Source organism: Perna viridis, chromosome 4 (assembly GCF_037379345.1).
Source record: "Perna viridis isolate PV_CMFRI_1.1 ecotype Kerala chromosome 4, ASM3737934v1, whole genome shotgun sequence".
In the NCBI taxonomy this organism is placed as follows: domain Eukaryota; kingdom Metazoa; phylum Mollusca; class Bivalvia; order Mytilida; family Mytilidae; genus Perna; species Perna viridis.
The window spans coordinates 27,536,284-27,553,907 of NC_142448.1; the positions used below are offsets into that span (position 1 = coordinate 27,536,284).

The 17,624-nt window shown below is 32.5% G+C and overlaps 1 protein-coding gene across 1 annotated transcript in view; it reads right to left on the minus strand.

The window, feature by feature from the left end:
- Positions 1–496: 496 nt before the first annotated feature.
- LOC148619570 (transmembrane protein 114-like) overlaps positions 497–17,624 on the minus strand; it is a 43,830-nt gene continuing 26,702 nt past the window's right edge. Inside the window, exons 2-4 of the mRNA XM_088579636.1 lie at positions 7,489–7,569; positions 3,768–3,905; positions 497–2,353 (exon numbers count right to left, since the gene is read on the minus strand). Coding sequence (XP_088435762.1) covers positions 2,100–2,353; positions 3,768–3,905; positions 7,489–7,569 — 473 coding nt within the window. The 3' untranslated portion in view covers positions 497–2,099. The remainder of the gene's footprint in view (positions 2,354–3,767; positions 3,906–7,488; positions 7,570–17,624) is intronic.

The window sequence follows — 17,624 nt, forward strand, 5'->3', positions numbered from 1 at the left end:
AAACAGGCAGATTTTTTCGGTCTATGTCATCAATCTTTTTCTTCTGTATTTACAGATGTAAAATGTACGAAATTTTACTAGAAAAATGCACAAGGCCTGTTGATGGCACATTGACTTAGATATGTCACATTTGTAGACGCGAGTGCAACAGAAAAGTAATTACTTATATTACAGTCATCCACAACATTGAAGGAATATTTTGGTAAAGTTGTTTTTTAAATGGGTACAAGTTAAATGTTGCATAGTGTTGAAAAGGTTGTGTTGGAAATACGTTTTTTCCTCTTTTTATTTATTATAATTTATATTTTTTTTTAATTTAAATAATAAATGAGATTGTAATAACAAATATGTCGAATTAAAGTATTGCTTTTGAAGTGTTTATTGCATCAAAAATAATGATATATCAAGGGATTGTAAGCTATATAATATTTCATAGTTCAAAGGATTCCACATCACAAAAAGTTAATGAATAAGGTAATAAGAACTCTTTTTTAAATATGGTTTAATTCGCAATTTATTGTAAAAATGGTAAAAATTGGTGAAAGTGGTAAAAATAGAACAATACATAAAACGAGTGTAATAACAGGCAAAATATGTACAGTTAACTGTAAAATACTGACACCACCTGCTGTTGCAACACAAGAAACATTATACATGGAATACACAATAAATTTAAAAACAACAACATTTAAATCGTTTCTAGTAAATAAAAAGTTTAAGGGAAAGATTCAAGTTGCAAAAAAATTATATATCTTAAAAAAAAACCAAAAAACAAAACACTGTAATACCAATACGTTTAACTTCATATTCCCTGGTTTCCTAATGTATAAATGTTAATAAGGAATTCAAATCAATGGCTGTATTGTATTCATATTACACATATTTTTAATGTTTTGATTATTTGAATTGTTTAAAACCGAAAGGGATAAATACATGTATCCATTTCTTAATAACTTTAATTGTCGAAGAATCTACCAATTTAATTCAATATTTGCAATATGTCTTTAACAACATTAATAATGCAATAAATTACATATAATATTTTGTAACAATAAATTCAATACAATATATCCAATACTAACGAAATAATAAATATTCAAATAAGAGTATATGAATTACAATGTTTTTTTTAGAATGATTTCAGTATAAGCATCAAAAGTACTTCAGATAAATAAGTTAAAGAGAGAGAGAGAGAGAGACCTGGTATTTACTACATGTCACTATGGAAGAGCGAGCACCTTCTTGTATTTCGATTATTCAAGCAACACATTAAAATCAATGAAGTATTCACTCAAGAACACTTTTTTTTTTCTATTTGTGGTCTGTCCTGCAATAAAATTAAATTGATTTGAAAAATAATCACATGTACAAGTAATTATGATCACATAAAAGATCAGAATTTATGAATTACGTTCTGCGAAGTTTGTGCAACATCAAGGGAAATAAGCGTTGAGCATTTCACGAACCAAAGGTAGAAAAGATTGAGCGTGACAAAGATATATACTTGTATATTTTGATAGAATAGTTTTTCAATACAAGAAAAAAAAACTTTCCAAAGCTTTTCTTTTTCCTATTTCCTCAGTGTTATTACTTCTCATTCAGGTTTTCGGACGAACATGTGCAATCGAAATGGGTCTATATAAAATAATCTTTTTAAGCAATGGTCTGTCCTGCAATAAAATTAAATTGATTTGAAAAATAATCACATGTACAAGTAATTATGATCACATAAAAGATCAGAATTTATGAATTACGTTCTGCGAAGTTTGTGCAACATCAAGGGAAATAAGCGTTGAGCATTTCACGAACCAAAGGTAGAAAAGATTGAGCGTGACAAAGATATATACTTGTATATTTTGATAGAATAGTTTTTCAATACAAGAAAAAAAAACTTTCCAAAGCTTTTCTTTTTCCTATTTCCTCAGTGTTATTACTTCTCATTCAGGTTTTCGGACGAACATGTGCAATCGAAATGGGTCTATATAAAATAATCTTTTTAAGCAATGAAGACTGCTTTATCACATTCAATAATCTGTATATCTTGACTTAACAATGCCGCATGTGAATAGATCCGGAAATTGGGAATACCGGATATTGTTTCATCGTCTGATAGCAATCGGTTCGTCAATTTCTAGATTATCCATCGGATCCGTTAGATTATCAGCTTTCTTTTTGTGAGATGTAAACAAAAACACCAATCCTGCACCAAGAAAAAATACGAAAGAAATCCATGACAACACAAATGAATAGCCGTATGAATAATCTGCCTCTTTCGGAAGGCGAACAGGAAGTTTTAGTCTTGCATACTCTGTTCTTCTTATAAACACTTCGTTCTCAACCAAAACGCATGCAGCTGAAAAACAAGAAATAATGATAAATGTCTGAGAAAATTATATTATGTAAAAGAAATTTATTAACTTTTTATTAACGTATCAAAACTACAAAGACCAAGGTAAAAATAGTAATATGAAATCATCCATCTTATTGCTTATAAACTGAACTGGCCGTGTTGGTTGTCTAAGCTTAAACGAATCTTTTAAAGATAAGCAATATATTTTAACTGCATATTCCATAGCTGCATGATAAATTATAATTTTAGCCATTCATATTACTTCCTAATTACAAAAAATATTCCTAAAAGCCACGAGACTTTATAAAATTATGAAATATTATCCGTTGGTAGAGCAACAAATATACAAAGAACGAATGTATTGATTTTAATCTAGAAATATAATCCCTATAGCTAAAAATATATCAAGCTTATACAGTAACCTTTTCTTCATTATGAGATAAAATACAACTATTGAGAAGTTCATTGAAACATTAGCTTTATTTTCCCGTAGTATACAAAATATAATCTTTCATTGGATTTCTCCAAAGACACAAATAAGGTTCTATAAGCAATAAAAGCCTCACAGGAATACCATTATTCTTTATATGAAAATCTTTTACTTAAGTTTTCTTAAAGGTTTTCTTTTGGTCGTAGTGATTTATAATTTAGACGGAAAAGCTCGATCACAAATGTCGTAGGAATTCCGGGATCAATGGTGTCTTTATTATTTATTGGTCTGAATCTTTAATTACTGATACCACCAGCAGATACAAACTGTCAGAGGATGAATTGTCTAAGATCGATTTGGGGTCATTATGTTTAATTCAAATGATAGATTACTACAGATATTTTTTTTGTTTTTACGATATTTTCTGAATTTTATAAGTGTTTGCCAGCGGCTTTGTCTTTTTTCGCATTCCAGCAAAATAGAATTTATCAACAACCAGTATTAAAAAAATAGACTATATTAGTTTTATAAAGAACTAATCACAATTTATTTCGGTTTAAAAACTCTTTTTTGTTTTTGATATTCTTAAAATTTTGGCAGCATATCGTTAGAAAAAACAATCACTTCAAATCTATCCAATGACATTTGTCGTAATTATGGGTTTATTCTCGTATAAGTTCTAGGCATTTTCATACAATTTATTCCGACGCAGTCGGTATAGTTTTGCTTTTTACCCTTTGACATTAAGGACGCTCTTCTATGCAAATCACCTGATCGCAATTACGTTTCCCGATTGGCCAAATACTGATAAGTGGCGTTTGCAGTCAGCAGCTGCAAGGTTTTTTTCATTTATATATATGCAACATGCCTTTATTCGGAATTCCTATATACCTCCATATGAAGCATAGTGTGTACTTTTGTTTCAGAGTAACATTCATTAAACCGCATGCAAAAAGTGTTAATATATTGTAAGTGTTTGTATTTTACCTGTCATAAAATGAATCAAAGCTGTCAATCTTTTCACGATGTAACGAGGTCGTCTTAAGGCATAAAATGCAAACATATGACCTATCACCATTACTATGACAGCTATTATTCCAAAAGCGGTACCTGTACGCATGTAATCTGAAAAAATATAATAAAGTTCATCGAAATATACATAAGATAAACAAATTCGATAAAAGAGAAAGTTGTACTTTTCGATAACAAAGGTTTTTCTGTATTTTTCCGATGCAGTCGGTATAGTTTCGCTTATTACCCTTTGACATTAAGGACGCTCTTCTACGGAAACGCAAATCACCTGATCGCAATTCTGTTTCCCGATTGGCCAAATACTGATAACTTAGTGGCGTTCATAAAAACTGTATAGAAAATTTGAAATTGCGTTCGAAATAACTGTATCCAAAATTTGAAATTGCGTGCCACGTGTTTTTTTCTTGAAAGAAATCAAGGATTTATAAATATTTTCTATAACTCTGAAGGGTTCTATTCAGATAAATTTCACGCCAAACCTATCACATATTTTATATTCCAATTCACGTGAAGATCATGTAAAAAAGTTTCCTTATGCATAAGTAATGATACAGAAAACGGTTTAAATGATAGAAATGGACAAGTAATGTAATATAAAACATGTCTAAATCTTATTCATGGTGTATTTCTTGTCTTTAATAACATATGTCTTAATCTTATTCCTTATGCATTTCTTGGTGTTACATATAGAATAAATGATTCTGCTTCTACGACATCAACACTATAATGATGTGTCTTGTGTAGGAAAACAGACTACACACATTGGTTAATCTATTCATAAAACCCTAAAGTGAATGAGCTTCTTCTTGTCCTCTTATTTACCTCTAAAAGAAACAACTAATTGCTACAGGAATTCAGCTAATGAATTGGCACATATACAAATCTTTATAATCTGTATGTTACAACTGTATATCAGTGTCGTAGAGTGAATATACCAAACGACTTTTACAAGCTTTCAAGTTAATCAAATAAAACACAGGCAAAATATTTGCGTCAATGTGTAAGTACAAAGAAAATTCGTGAGTTGGATAGTGAATGAATATTTGAAAGTAATGATATTTAATAAAATAAAATATATATTACAGAGAGACTTGTAGCAGGTCTACTGTACAACTATTTCAGAGATATATAACATGATATAACTAGTCGATCAAACTGATCATTTTAATCACTCATCGGTCACAAATCGAATGGTAATTGATTGATTAACTCTGTTAATCGAACATTTGTCGATCACACTCCAAAAATTTTGATCGATGATTTTGATTAAAAATGTCTGATCGAAGTATGATCAATTAATGATAACTGTGAAAAAAATCTTTGAAGTAAGTTAACTTATTGATTAAACTGCATTAAAATTGACAAGAAGAATATTTTACAGCCATGTTGAACTATACCTGACTACAAAATAACAATTCGATATTGTAACCGATCACTTATCAATAAAGATCGATCACTTTTTACTCATTAAAATCATCGACCAAACTCTATAGGGAATTTGATCAATAAGTGTCGAGATAATTAATCAATTATCATACGATTTGTGACCGATAAATTATTGATAATCAGTTTGACCGATTAGTTTTGATGAAATATAAAAAATAGCTATACAACTTACAAGATAAAGAAGAATAATCTAGCGGTATAAATTGTTGAAGACGTAATTATTTATAAATAATATATTTCTGTCTCTTCAGATTGTGTGTAACAGCATTACATACTTGGCGTTATTGAAGTAAGTAGGATGTAATAATAAATTAACCATGCTTCTACGTGAACACACTAAATATTTCTAGAGAGTGGCAAGGCAACACAGTTTTTTTCACATTTTAATTGATTCATCCAAACTAACTACTGGTTCAGCGATAAAGGCAAGATTAAAATTTCATAGCAATTGGTTGCTATCTAATGTTCATATTAATAGCAGAACTTTATCAACAATAAAATATAAAAAAGACTACAAAACCTTATATGAAACGAGAAGATAAATATAATATGAATAACAGAAAAATATAAACAAAAAATATAAATGAAACTTGAACTTGGTAAATGTTAACTCAAACATTCAAGGTACATACAACTCTGAATATTTGATAGGGAAGACAAGTTTGCCTTCTTATGATCAAGGGAGCAACATGTATTACCTACAACTACTTAGGTTTGACAAAATAATAAAAAAAAACTTCAGAAAATGACACTGAAGATATACCTTATAAAGATTAGGTCCAATATTCGAAATCTAGAAGAATTAATTAAGGATATAGAACCCCTAAAAGTATTTTTTTCTTTAATAAAACGTTTATCATTGTGTATATTTTGGTCGCCAGTGTGAACCAGTTTGCAAAAATGTTCCAAAATCAATACACAATTCATCGCATCGCGGAGACTTATGGATTCTAATATTTTATAAAAGCAATCAATGTTTAAACGCACGACCTTTTAAACCGACTTGAAACAGAGCAAAAAATTTACAATTTAAGGAAGTAGACCTAGGATAAGGCATAACTCTTGAAATCTGTCATATGTTTGTATCATATTCACTTTCACTAAAGCCTATCAAGTTTTCATATGAAACAGAATGAAATCAGTCCAAGTTACTTAGATGCTTACATGAGATTGATGTAAAATGCTGAAAACAAACGTTCTAATGACTTTTAAGAGTTGTGTCCCTTACCCAATGTAATTTAATGCATAGACGTAGATTTTAAAAGAACCCAGTCCTTTTCTTGTGGTAAGAAAACGTGTGTCCTTTCGTCAAAATGACCCCTATACACAGGTATTTCAATGGATGATTTATCATGATATATGCGAAATTATTACAGATTCTAAACTACAATGTACTTTGCATTGGAAACGTTGCTTGTTTTACAAAATTCGCCCAAGTAGATAAACTGATATTTAGGCTGGCTGTGAACTAGCTGTGCTACTTAACCCATACAGAATGTTATCAGGTATATACTAGTTACGCTGCTCAGTACCAGACAGAGGAAGGTATTACCTTTCGATAGGTAACATTAAAAACACTTCAAGAATCTTCTGTAATCAGACAGCAGGCGAAAGTAGACTGCTTTTTTACGTAATATTGAATCCATTAATTACAGTTTTATGGGTAACTTTTCTTTTATTACACGGAAGAAGACGTTCAAAGTGCTTTATGGTTTAAAAGTAAAATTGATCGGCATGTATGAGGATAAACTGTAAAAATGCTTCCATTTATACTAACAATCAGATGCTTTTTCGTCGTATTTGTTTATCTATCAAACTGTTTTCAAGCACCTGAACTGCATTTGATTACAAATGTATAGTGGAATTTCAGTGAAAAACGCAAAGCAGTAATAAAAATATAAAAACAAATTACAAAACCAAAACCTTGCCAAACACGAGAGGTAGCATCTCGCAAACACATTTCTGGAATATTTCAATTTAAAAAAAATCCTTCACTCACTTTAAAAAGTGCATAACAGTGTAATTAATGAATGGTGACATTCTATATACAATTTTCCTCATTTACCGATTTGTCCTAACCAATGGCCATTATAAAGACACCAACGAAAACGTTTTATGCCATATATAATGACGTGAAACTAGCAGAGAAACCCAAGACAAAAGCCGTCTTGATGACAAGTGTATATATCTATATTATAAAAAGTGATATATCACTACTGTGACTTCTTACCTAAAATTTTCATATCTGATGTGTGATCGTTGTACAATTCTATCTCCGAAGGAAACAGATTGTGGTCTTTACAGTTTTCATCTGAAAAAAAGAGCAAAATTCGTGTAAAAATCAAAGTACTGAAAAAAATTATCTGTATCATTTAAAGTCAATATATGAAATGGATGGTTAAAGTCAACCAGAATCTACAATACAACTCTACAACCTTACACATTCATAAAACAGATCTCTCAACATATGATTTCAAATCCAAGGAATAAGCAACTAGCATTAATTTGTACTTAGTTTACAACTTAGTAACAAAAATTGTGAATTTTCAAGTTTCAAATACGTTAGAACGATAACTCAAAGCACAATGGCTCTATTTGACAAAGTTTGTTTTGCAGACGTACTACTTGCTATGAAGGAAAACTTCTAAAATACACAAAAGAAAATATTTAAGCTCGTACAATAGCTCAACTAAAAATATACTGACAATCCGATTTGTTATTCAATTCCTAAGATAAGGCCTACTTCATGTACAAAAACATCATCTGGCAATGCTCTTTTTCCAGCTTAGTGTACTTTTACCGTGGTAGTCTTTGGCGATTACTGATGTTTCTAAAAAGTGTCATTTTGAATATTGACAATGATGTATTCAATGGTCTAATTAATAAGAATGATGTCAAAAAGTGTGAATAGAACCTTCTACTGACGTCCATAAATTTAAAAATACCAAACTGTGGAATGTAACCAGAGGTGTAAGAGTGTGTAACAACACAGTGCTAACTTTAATACACTATAGATCGATATGAAGGCTTTGATAAAAAAGTAGATTTTTCTCACAAATTGTAAGTTTTTCAAATTGATATTCAGGAAACTAATTGTTTATTACATATATTTCAAATGATAAAAAGTATACCAGGTAGATTTTCTCCAAATATTTTAAAAGTACAAAGTACTTCACATTGATATTTAGGAAATTAATTGTTTATTATATGTATTTCAAGTGAATTTCAAGTATTAAAGAATAAAACTTTACAAAGATTATTTTCCGATAAACTTTTATCAGTGTCAAGTTTTTAAAAAAGATTCCTGATAATCACTATCCACCGTTGACATGTAAATGGACAACTCAAATAATGGACTTATCCGTACCGTGGATAAAAATGTTACTTACATTTATAGTGACCTACGTTGTACGATATTTGGCATTGACTAACAATAAAAAAAAGTTTTCATGTTTTAAGAAACTACCCATTAAAATCAATATTCACTAAAGAATCAAAGCTCAAGTGCTCTAGAATGTTTACCGAATAACGGACGGTTACAGTGTTCTTATTGAGATTGGCAAGGCATTTGCCCATATCTGTATCTCGGTGCACTCTATTTGACACGACAAATCAACATAAACCTTCTCATTTGTCGACTTAGTCTACCACTAATACTTCTAAATGGACTTTTGCAATAGAGTCCATTAAAGATAACGCACTCTCTATCAGATAAATGAAACTAATAATAAAATACAGCCGGGTTGAAACCAATCCTTACAAATCTGTACACGAATATATAATCATTTATTGTAACATCGTTTTACTTTTTCCAAGCTTTACTATGTTGATGAACTGGTGATTTAAATTCAAATTTAAACATTTAAACTGTTTTGCATTTTATAATTTTAAAAAGGAGGAAATGATGATTACTGACCGCGAAATTAAAATTTTAAAGATAATCTTTGTTGTTCAACCAAAAGTGTTGAAAGGTCAAAGGTAAACACAATATGAGTTTTAACTAGACATTGATATGAAAAAAAGGTAAACAATTTAAGGTTTCTTAAGAAATTCTGTCAATTTATCTTTTTTATTGGCGCCACTATGAACAACATTCATTTATTTTACTTTTATTTTCCTATTAATGCGCACTACAGAAATAAATTGAAAGCTGTTTGTATTTTGGATCATGCTTTCACCGAGGTTACCATTTAGCCTTGTATTAGTTATTCATGGAAAATACAAACAAAATTTCGTAACCTGTTCTTGTTCAAATAAACTAAGTAAGAATCACAGACTCAAATCACAAACAATTGGCAACTAAGATGTCTATCTCCCAAAGTGAACCTTCTAACCAAGTGCGAGATAGCAAAATTGTTTTAACATTAAATCTACAGTTCATGGTTTTTCCAAAATGAAGAGTTTGTATTAAGTTACTTCTCGTGTAAGTAAAGTGTGTGTTTGTATATAAACACTTTTGTATGACTGACGGCCGTAACACATCTTCTGACGTGCTTGACATACTAAGCGTCACAACATAAAAGTGTTTTAAAATCAGAGATGTAGGGGAATTTAGCCGTAATGCAAAGACCTATGCAGTGATGAATCATACACTACATACAAAGATCACTGTCAACAGTGTCTTACCTTTCACAAGCATCTAAATGACAGATTCAGCTTTAAGTTGGACTAAATGACTAAATATGAATATATATCATCTTATATGAACATGTTTCCACAAAAGTGAAAAACAAATACTGCGGAATTATTACATATTATCAATCATCATTAAAAACATATAATTGCCATAGATAGTAGCTCTAATGATAAAAGATGAAATAAAGTATCTAAAACCAAAACACATGGATAAAAAGGAAAGAAGAAATGGTGAATGAAAGAGAGAAAAAGAACTCACATTAACTCATGCACAACAAAATGCATATGTATACTGTAAGCTTTAATGAGACTACAGTCGGTAGCGTGTATATTCGTTTGTTTGGGAAAAAATCAGGAAAAAACTGACAAAATTGAATAAAAAATCTCAATTTAAATTAATTAAATATTACTACTTTCAATAACATAACGTTGACGTTTCAGGCAATTAATTTGGGGTAAACGAGGGAGCAATTATAGAGTGAAAGAAGATATAATGAACAAACAATAGAGCTATATACCAAAATTCCAGGAAAATACTTATATTGGTTGATTTCACTCACTTCTGCAATGTAAACATGATTAAATCGGTTTTGACTACATTTTTGTATTATACATTTAGATTGAATGAAAACAACAAACACAGCGGGCGTCCATATGTCAATCTCTATACAGTTGTACTTAGTAAACATGTATATAAATATCGCTAGAAGAGAAAGAAGTACTTGTTTAAGATTCTTTATATCCTGTTTACATCACCTTATCTCAATCAAAATACAAGTATTATTTCATCTGACGTCACTTTTCGTTTGACAATTTCATAACAAGTATTCGTATACTTTTGAACATGCTTTTATACAAGTACAAGAACGATAAATTAGAATTTTGATTTCACTTTTTATGAGCATCTTGGCGGGTATTTCTAGAGAAGCGAAGGAGGCTTACCCTACCAGTGCACCTGGTCCATGCTCCAAGTTTTTAGTGGAGTCCGTATTGCTCATTTACTTTTGTTACTTTGTATGTGTTATTTTGGTTATTTTATGTTTTTGTTGTGTTTGTCTGTTTCCCATGTCTGGTCTTTGTCTCTGGATTACCTTCTTTTGAATCCCGCTAGAAACTTGGTTCCCTTGATTTCTCTTTCAAAATATTCATGTGTTTACATTTTCCCAGGTAATAACAAATTTTGTTTTGTGTTTCTTGTTGTTTATCTTTATAAGATTTTAATTATCATAGATTTGGCCTATTTTCATTGAAACTTCGGTGTTTTTATTTACCTTTCTGAAATGATTGATATTTTTATATTTAGAAACCACTAGATCAATTAGCCACTGCTGATGGAACGTAGGTACCCGGGCGAATTCACCCACACAGTTCTAAATTCGCCGTTACACAAAATTATAATACATTTACCTTAAAATACTTAGGCTTCATATATTAAACATAAGGCTACAATAATGTAGCTTTTTACATAAATTAGTAGACTTTGTCGTGCTAAATTTGACTTTTACGATACTTTTGAATTGAATACTTCTTGTATATGATTCCAAATTGAGAGAATACTCCACGAAACACGTGACCGAAATTTGCAATATTTATATGATTGATTTGTATCTGATGAAATAAGTGATTTGTTGTATTTTTTATTTTGATAGTGTTTTTTACCTTCATAATTTTATCTTAATCGTTATTCTAATTACGGCGTTCTGTGCAAACACGAGATTATTTTGCACTGCATAGAACCTCTACTTGAACACATAATATTCAAAAAGTATTAACACTCTTGTCAAAATAATTTTGAGATGTCTGATTTAAGTACAAAATAAGCAATGCGTAATATTTTCTCTCAAATTAAAGATTATGTAATGTGTCAGTAATGACACGTAAATCATATAACCATCTGTCTTCGTTTTTTAATCAAATTTCACTTCTTTTAGACTTGTGTGTGTGTGTGCCATTCTTAACGATATGAGAGTACTACCGAAGATATCTAATGGTAACAGCGTAAGCTACCTCAAGGTAACAATGCATTAATAGCTTTTTAAATAAAACTAGAGGCTGTTGAGAACCTGATTCGCTCACCTGTTAAAAGAAGGCAAAAACTTAATTAAAAGCTATAAGCTGTCCTACGACTTTATCACTTTCACAATTCCTATGGGCTTTCGTACGACTTCATCACTTTCACAATTTCTATAAGCTGTCGTACGACTTAATCACTTACACAATTCCTGTAAGCTGTCGAATGACTTAGTCGCTTTCAATTGTTTCCCTTTTAGGTCAATAACCCATTCAAATTAATATCCGAATTGTCGAATTTTCATAAAATCGAGTGCACTAAGCTTTCCTCTTATGCCATTATCGATATGATGATGTAAGTAAAGGGAACTTAAATGTAACTGTACACAGCGTTTTTTATTAATTGCAATCACATGTCTTCTGCGTGGATGAGAGGACGATAATTAGATAAATAAAACAATGCTTTAGATAAAACACAATCTCTTCAATCAAATTTAAAACAACTGTGCAAATTTGCATCCGTTCTTTGGGATAAGTTTTCAATGTCTGTTACAAGTCTATTGGAAACGAGTCCAGCAAAGTATCACTTTTCGTGGACAAGCATTAAAAACAAAAACAAAAAACAAAAAACAAAACCAAAAAAAAAAAAAAAAAATAAATAAATAAAATTGTGTACTTCTCGCTCTATCGCACTTATTGCGATATTTTCTGTCATGAGGACTAGTCAAAACGAAAATCTGTAAATATAACTTGAAAGTAGGAAGCAACCGCAATAGTCCTGATTTGTACAGGAATATCCAATTCGAAAGGTGGATTAATCCAGGTTTTATAGCGCTAAATGTCCGGTTTCCATTACTCTTTATAATTTCCGGTAAATTTCAACACAAACGAGTAGCATAAATAGTCACCGGGCACCGAGTTTCAAAATAAGTCTTGAACTTTGTGGAATAGACGCGTCCATTTAAAGATGAAAATAACAGTATGCGAAATGTACAAGTTAAATCTACAGACAATTAATTTCTTGACATAAGCAATGCACAGTTGTCGTTGTGTACAAGCATAACTTCGATTTGGTATCGTCACCTTTTAGCCCCGTGCAGGTCCGGGTGTTAAAAGAATAGGCCTGCAGCAGCGCTAAGCTTGTCGTATAAGGCGACTAAATAGTGCTCAGAAATCTAGCCCGGGGCTAGGCGCTCTGCCCACAGAGCAACTGGGATGTGTGCCCCAGGTGGTGGAATGGGGTACCCCTGGCGTGTTACATGCTGGGGTTGTCAGGCTATAATACGGAAAACCTGACCGCAAACCATAGTGGTGCACCGTGTTGGGAAAGATGCCACGTTCCTCGCACGTTAAAGAACCCTGCTGTGGTATTCGATAGGAGTAGGAACCTTTGCGCTCCGCCATAGGAGGCTAAATTGCCCGACCTTACCCATCCCCCTTTTTTCCAGTGGCAATCAAAATTTGTCGACCCTATTATCCTTGTGACCCATCCTTTTTTTTTCATTTCATGTTCATTGTCTGAATATAGCTGAAATATTGCTGCTCGGACGTTAAACCCTAACAAACAATCGTCACCTTTTATATAAATATGTACATGTAAAGACAGGGCATTTTAAGGAATTTTGGTTAAATCTTATTGTGTGTCATTTCTTCTAAAAGGTTAAGAGTATTAGGCCATGATTATGGTCAAATAATATCAACTCCCTTGTAATAACATTAAATTTCTTCGAACATAGTAAAATATATATCTAAAAAATTCAATAAGGTTTCTGAATGTGGGTACACTTCAAGCAATTCATTTGTTATTTTGAAGCATCATTTTTTTTATGTTTTTTCAGTTGTTATATATTCAATTCACAATGAACGCTTCCAACATTTGCAGATTATTTAAAAGTTCTATTTTAGGCGAATAAAATCCCTGAATGTTCCTTCTCCTTTTGTATCTCTTCCATATTTTTTCCTAGTACGTCACCATGACTTTCACCATTAAGACACACTATTTCTATATTCTTTTACTTGTTATACAAGGTTATTGCCTCGCTTGTCCTTGATTTTTACAAAACCTAAACATTTGAATATTACATAACGTATAACGACTTTAACATATAACTGTAACGAACCATTTCATTCTTCTTTTTCTAATAATTTTATGCTGAACCTATTGCCACGAAAAAAAATACGGAATTAGGTAACTAATTAAAACATATATATTTGTCATACTATTACACGAGAAAAGATTCCCCGGTCCTAACCAGTTTTATTTATTTTGTTGAATTATCTCAAACAAACAATATAATTAAGTAATACTAATTTTAAGTCATTTTACCCGATTTGAGCAAGTAATTTGTCACAGAGTTAAGTGAAATTCAATTCAAGTGAACCTAAACATCGCGTGAAATTCATAAGAAATTTTCACGTGAACAATTTAAGCTGTGTATTGACTGAAATTAACATATTGTTCTATATCAAACCTGAACAAAGTCAGAAAATCTTTAATACATGAAAAAAAAAACTGATTAAACGAACAAATCTACTAGTTTAATTTGTGGACCATTCAAATAAATTATGATAATCCACTCGTCAATCATTCAGACATGCAACTATTACTTGCCGTTTGTAATATTCTATAGACAATGTAATTCAATTTTAGCTGTGGATAGCTGTCTGATTGGTGGGTTCTATTTTGGTAACAAATGTATAAATAGATTTGGTACTGTGATGGAAGTAACATCATGTGGTTCATAGTTCTTGATTCAAATAATCCATAACTAAATACGTTTTTACAGAAGTTTTATGTTCGTCATCATGAACTCGTGGATCGTTATGGTGTATCCATCAGCATCATGAAAACTGATTTATTCAACGGGTCATAGTTTTCCTTTCCTCGTTTGTCTACCCCGGACTTGACTTTTTATGAGCAACTCAGCGGGTGTTTCTAGAAAAGCAGAGGACGCTTACCCTACCGGTGCACCTGGTCCATGCTCCCAGTTTTTAGTGGAGTCCGAGTTGCTCATTTACTTTTGTTTTTTTGTATGTATGATTTTAGTTACTTTATGTTCTTTGTTGTGTATGTCTGTGATCCATGTCTGGTCTTTGTCCCTGAATTACATTCTTTTGATTACCACTATGTCCTTGGTTCCTACCCGTGCAGGTCCGGGTATTAAAAGAATAGGCCTGCAGCAGCGCTAAGCTTGTCGTAAAAGGCGACTAAATAGTGCTCAGAACCCTAGCCGGGGGCTAGGGCGCTCTGCCCACAGAGCAACTGGGATGTATGACCCAGGTGGTGGAATGGGGTACCCCTGGCGTGTTACATGCTGGGGTTGTCAGGCTATAATACGGAAAACCTGACCTCAAACCATAGTGGTGCACCGTGTTGGGAAAGATGTCACGTTCCTCGCACGTGAAAGAACCCTACTGTGGTATTCTTCCGGAGTAGGAACCATAGGGCTCCGCCACAGGAGGCTGAATTGTCCGACCCTACCCACCTCTCCCTATTTCCAGTGGCAATCAAAATTTGTCGACCCTATTGTCCTTGTGTCCCATCCCTTTTTCATTTCATCATTATTTCATGTTCATTTTATCATCAATTTCATGTTCATCGTCTGAATATAGCTGAAATATTGCTGCTCGGACGTTAAACCCCAACAAACAAACAAACAATAACCTTGGTTCCCCTGACTATTCTTTCATTAAGGCCAGGTGCAGGTCCGGGTGTCAAAAGAATAGGCCTGCAGCAGCGCTAAGCTGGTCGTAAAAGGCGACTAAATAGTGCTCAGAACCCTAGCCGGGGGCTAGGGCGCTCTGCCTACAGAGCAACTGGGTTGTGTGCCCCAGGTAGTGGAATGGGGTACCCCTTCCGTGTTGCATGCTGGGGTCGTCAAGCCATAATACGGAAAACCTGACCTCAAACCATAGTGGTGCACCGTGTATGGAAAGATGCTATGTTCCTTTCACATTAAAGAACCCTACTGTGGTATTCTCCCGGAGTGGGAACCATAGGGCTCCGCAACAGGAGGCTGAATTGTCCGACCCTACCAACCCCTCCCTATTTCCAGAGGCAATCAAAATTTGTCGACCCTATTATCCTTGTGTCCCAACCAATTTTTCATTTCATTATCATTTCATGTTCATTTTATCGTCCACTTCATGTTCATCGCCTGAATATAGCTGAAATATTGCTGCTCGGGGTTAAACCCCAACAATCAATCAATCAATCTTTCATTAAGAACCAAGTCTTAGTTTGGACCGGATTTGACTAGAAAAAATATTTATTGGTCAAAAATCAAAAACATTGTTCACATTACTAACGAGATACACAGTTCATACATTAAAGATAACGGATACACATGTCTTTCTCAAGACTATTATTCCGAGTAGCAACACCGTTATATGTCATGACAATGTCAAATTTTATGACAATGTCTCTTATTCAAATGAAATTGCCCAAAAGTAATTCCCTAAGTACGATTCAATTACAGATCAAGAGATATTAGCATCGATGTTGACACGATGTTCAGTGACAGACAATAGTATTATTTCTTCTCAATTATAGGAGATAGCAGTTGTATCCCATAATTATGTTCTTAAATGTCAACTTTCATCTCTATATGCTAATCTACATCATCTAACGTATATAGATTATAACAATGATGTTTCCTTTGAGATTTAGTTTTTCTCCACCAGAAAAGTTAATTGATATTTCCCGAACTATATTGAATAAAGTTCGATTTATAGTTGAACCAATGAAGTCTTGTTTACTTCGAATGACGACAGCATAACTAGCTTATTATAATATTGTCTTAATATTGTACATAAAACAATAAAAACTATTTTGAAATGATTTTACAGTTCTTGAAATTTAGACAGTATCGCTATGTTTATGAGAGAATTGATATATCAAAAATCTTATCTAAAAATTAAACACGGAAAACAGAGAGGGACGAAATAAGCAACATTAAGAACCAAAGGTAGTAACAGCAATGAGGTAGCCGGATATTGCCACTATAAGAATACACCAAAAATACCGGCGAAATAGAGCTTCCAAGAACCCCGGCACATTTTTTTCCTATTCTGAACTATGAGTCCGATTTGTTCATCGTGTCATATTTTTCCTTTCTTCTTTCATCTATCCCGGACGAGACATTTTATGAGTATCTAGTGGATGTTTCTAGAAAAGCGGTGAAAACTTACCATACAGGTGCACCTGGTTTATGTTTCAAGTTTTTTAGGGGAGTCCAGGTTGCCCATTTACTTTACTTTTGTTTCTTTGTATGTGTTATTCATTATCTGTGTTGGTTGTGTCTATTTTCCTTGTCAAGAATTTATCTTTTGTTTACCATTCAGATTTTTGTTTCTTTATTTCCCTTTGCATAAAACTTGGACAATGAGATAATATGTTATTGACCTGGAATATGCAAAACAAATGTGGATTTCCGGATCTTATTAAAGGGTTTGTTTGTTTGTCTGTTAGGGTTTAACGCCCGAGCAGCAATGTTACAGCTATATTCAGGCGATGAACATGAAGTGGATGATAAAATGAACATGAAATGATAATGAAATGAAAAATTGGTTGAGACACAAGGATAATGGGGTCGAGAAATTTTGATTGCCACTGGAAATAGGGAGAGGTGGGTAGGGTCGGGCAATTTAGCCTCTTGTGGCGGAGCCCTATGGTTCCTACTCCGCAAAAATACCACAGTAGGGTTTTTTAACTGCCAGGAA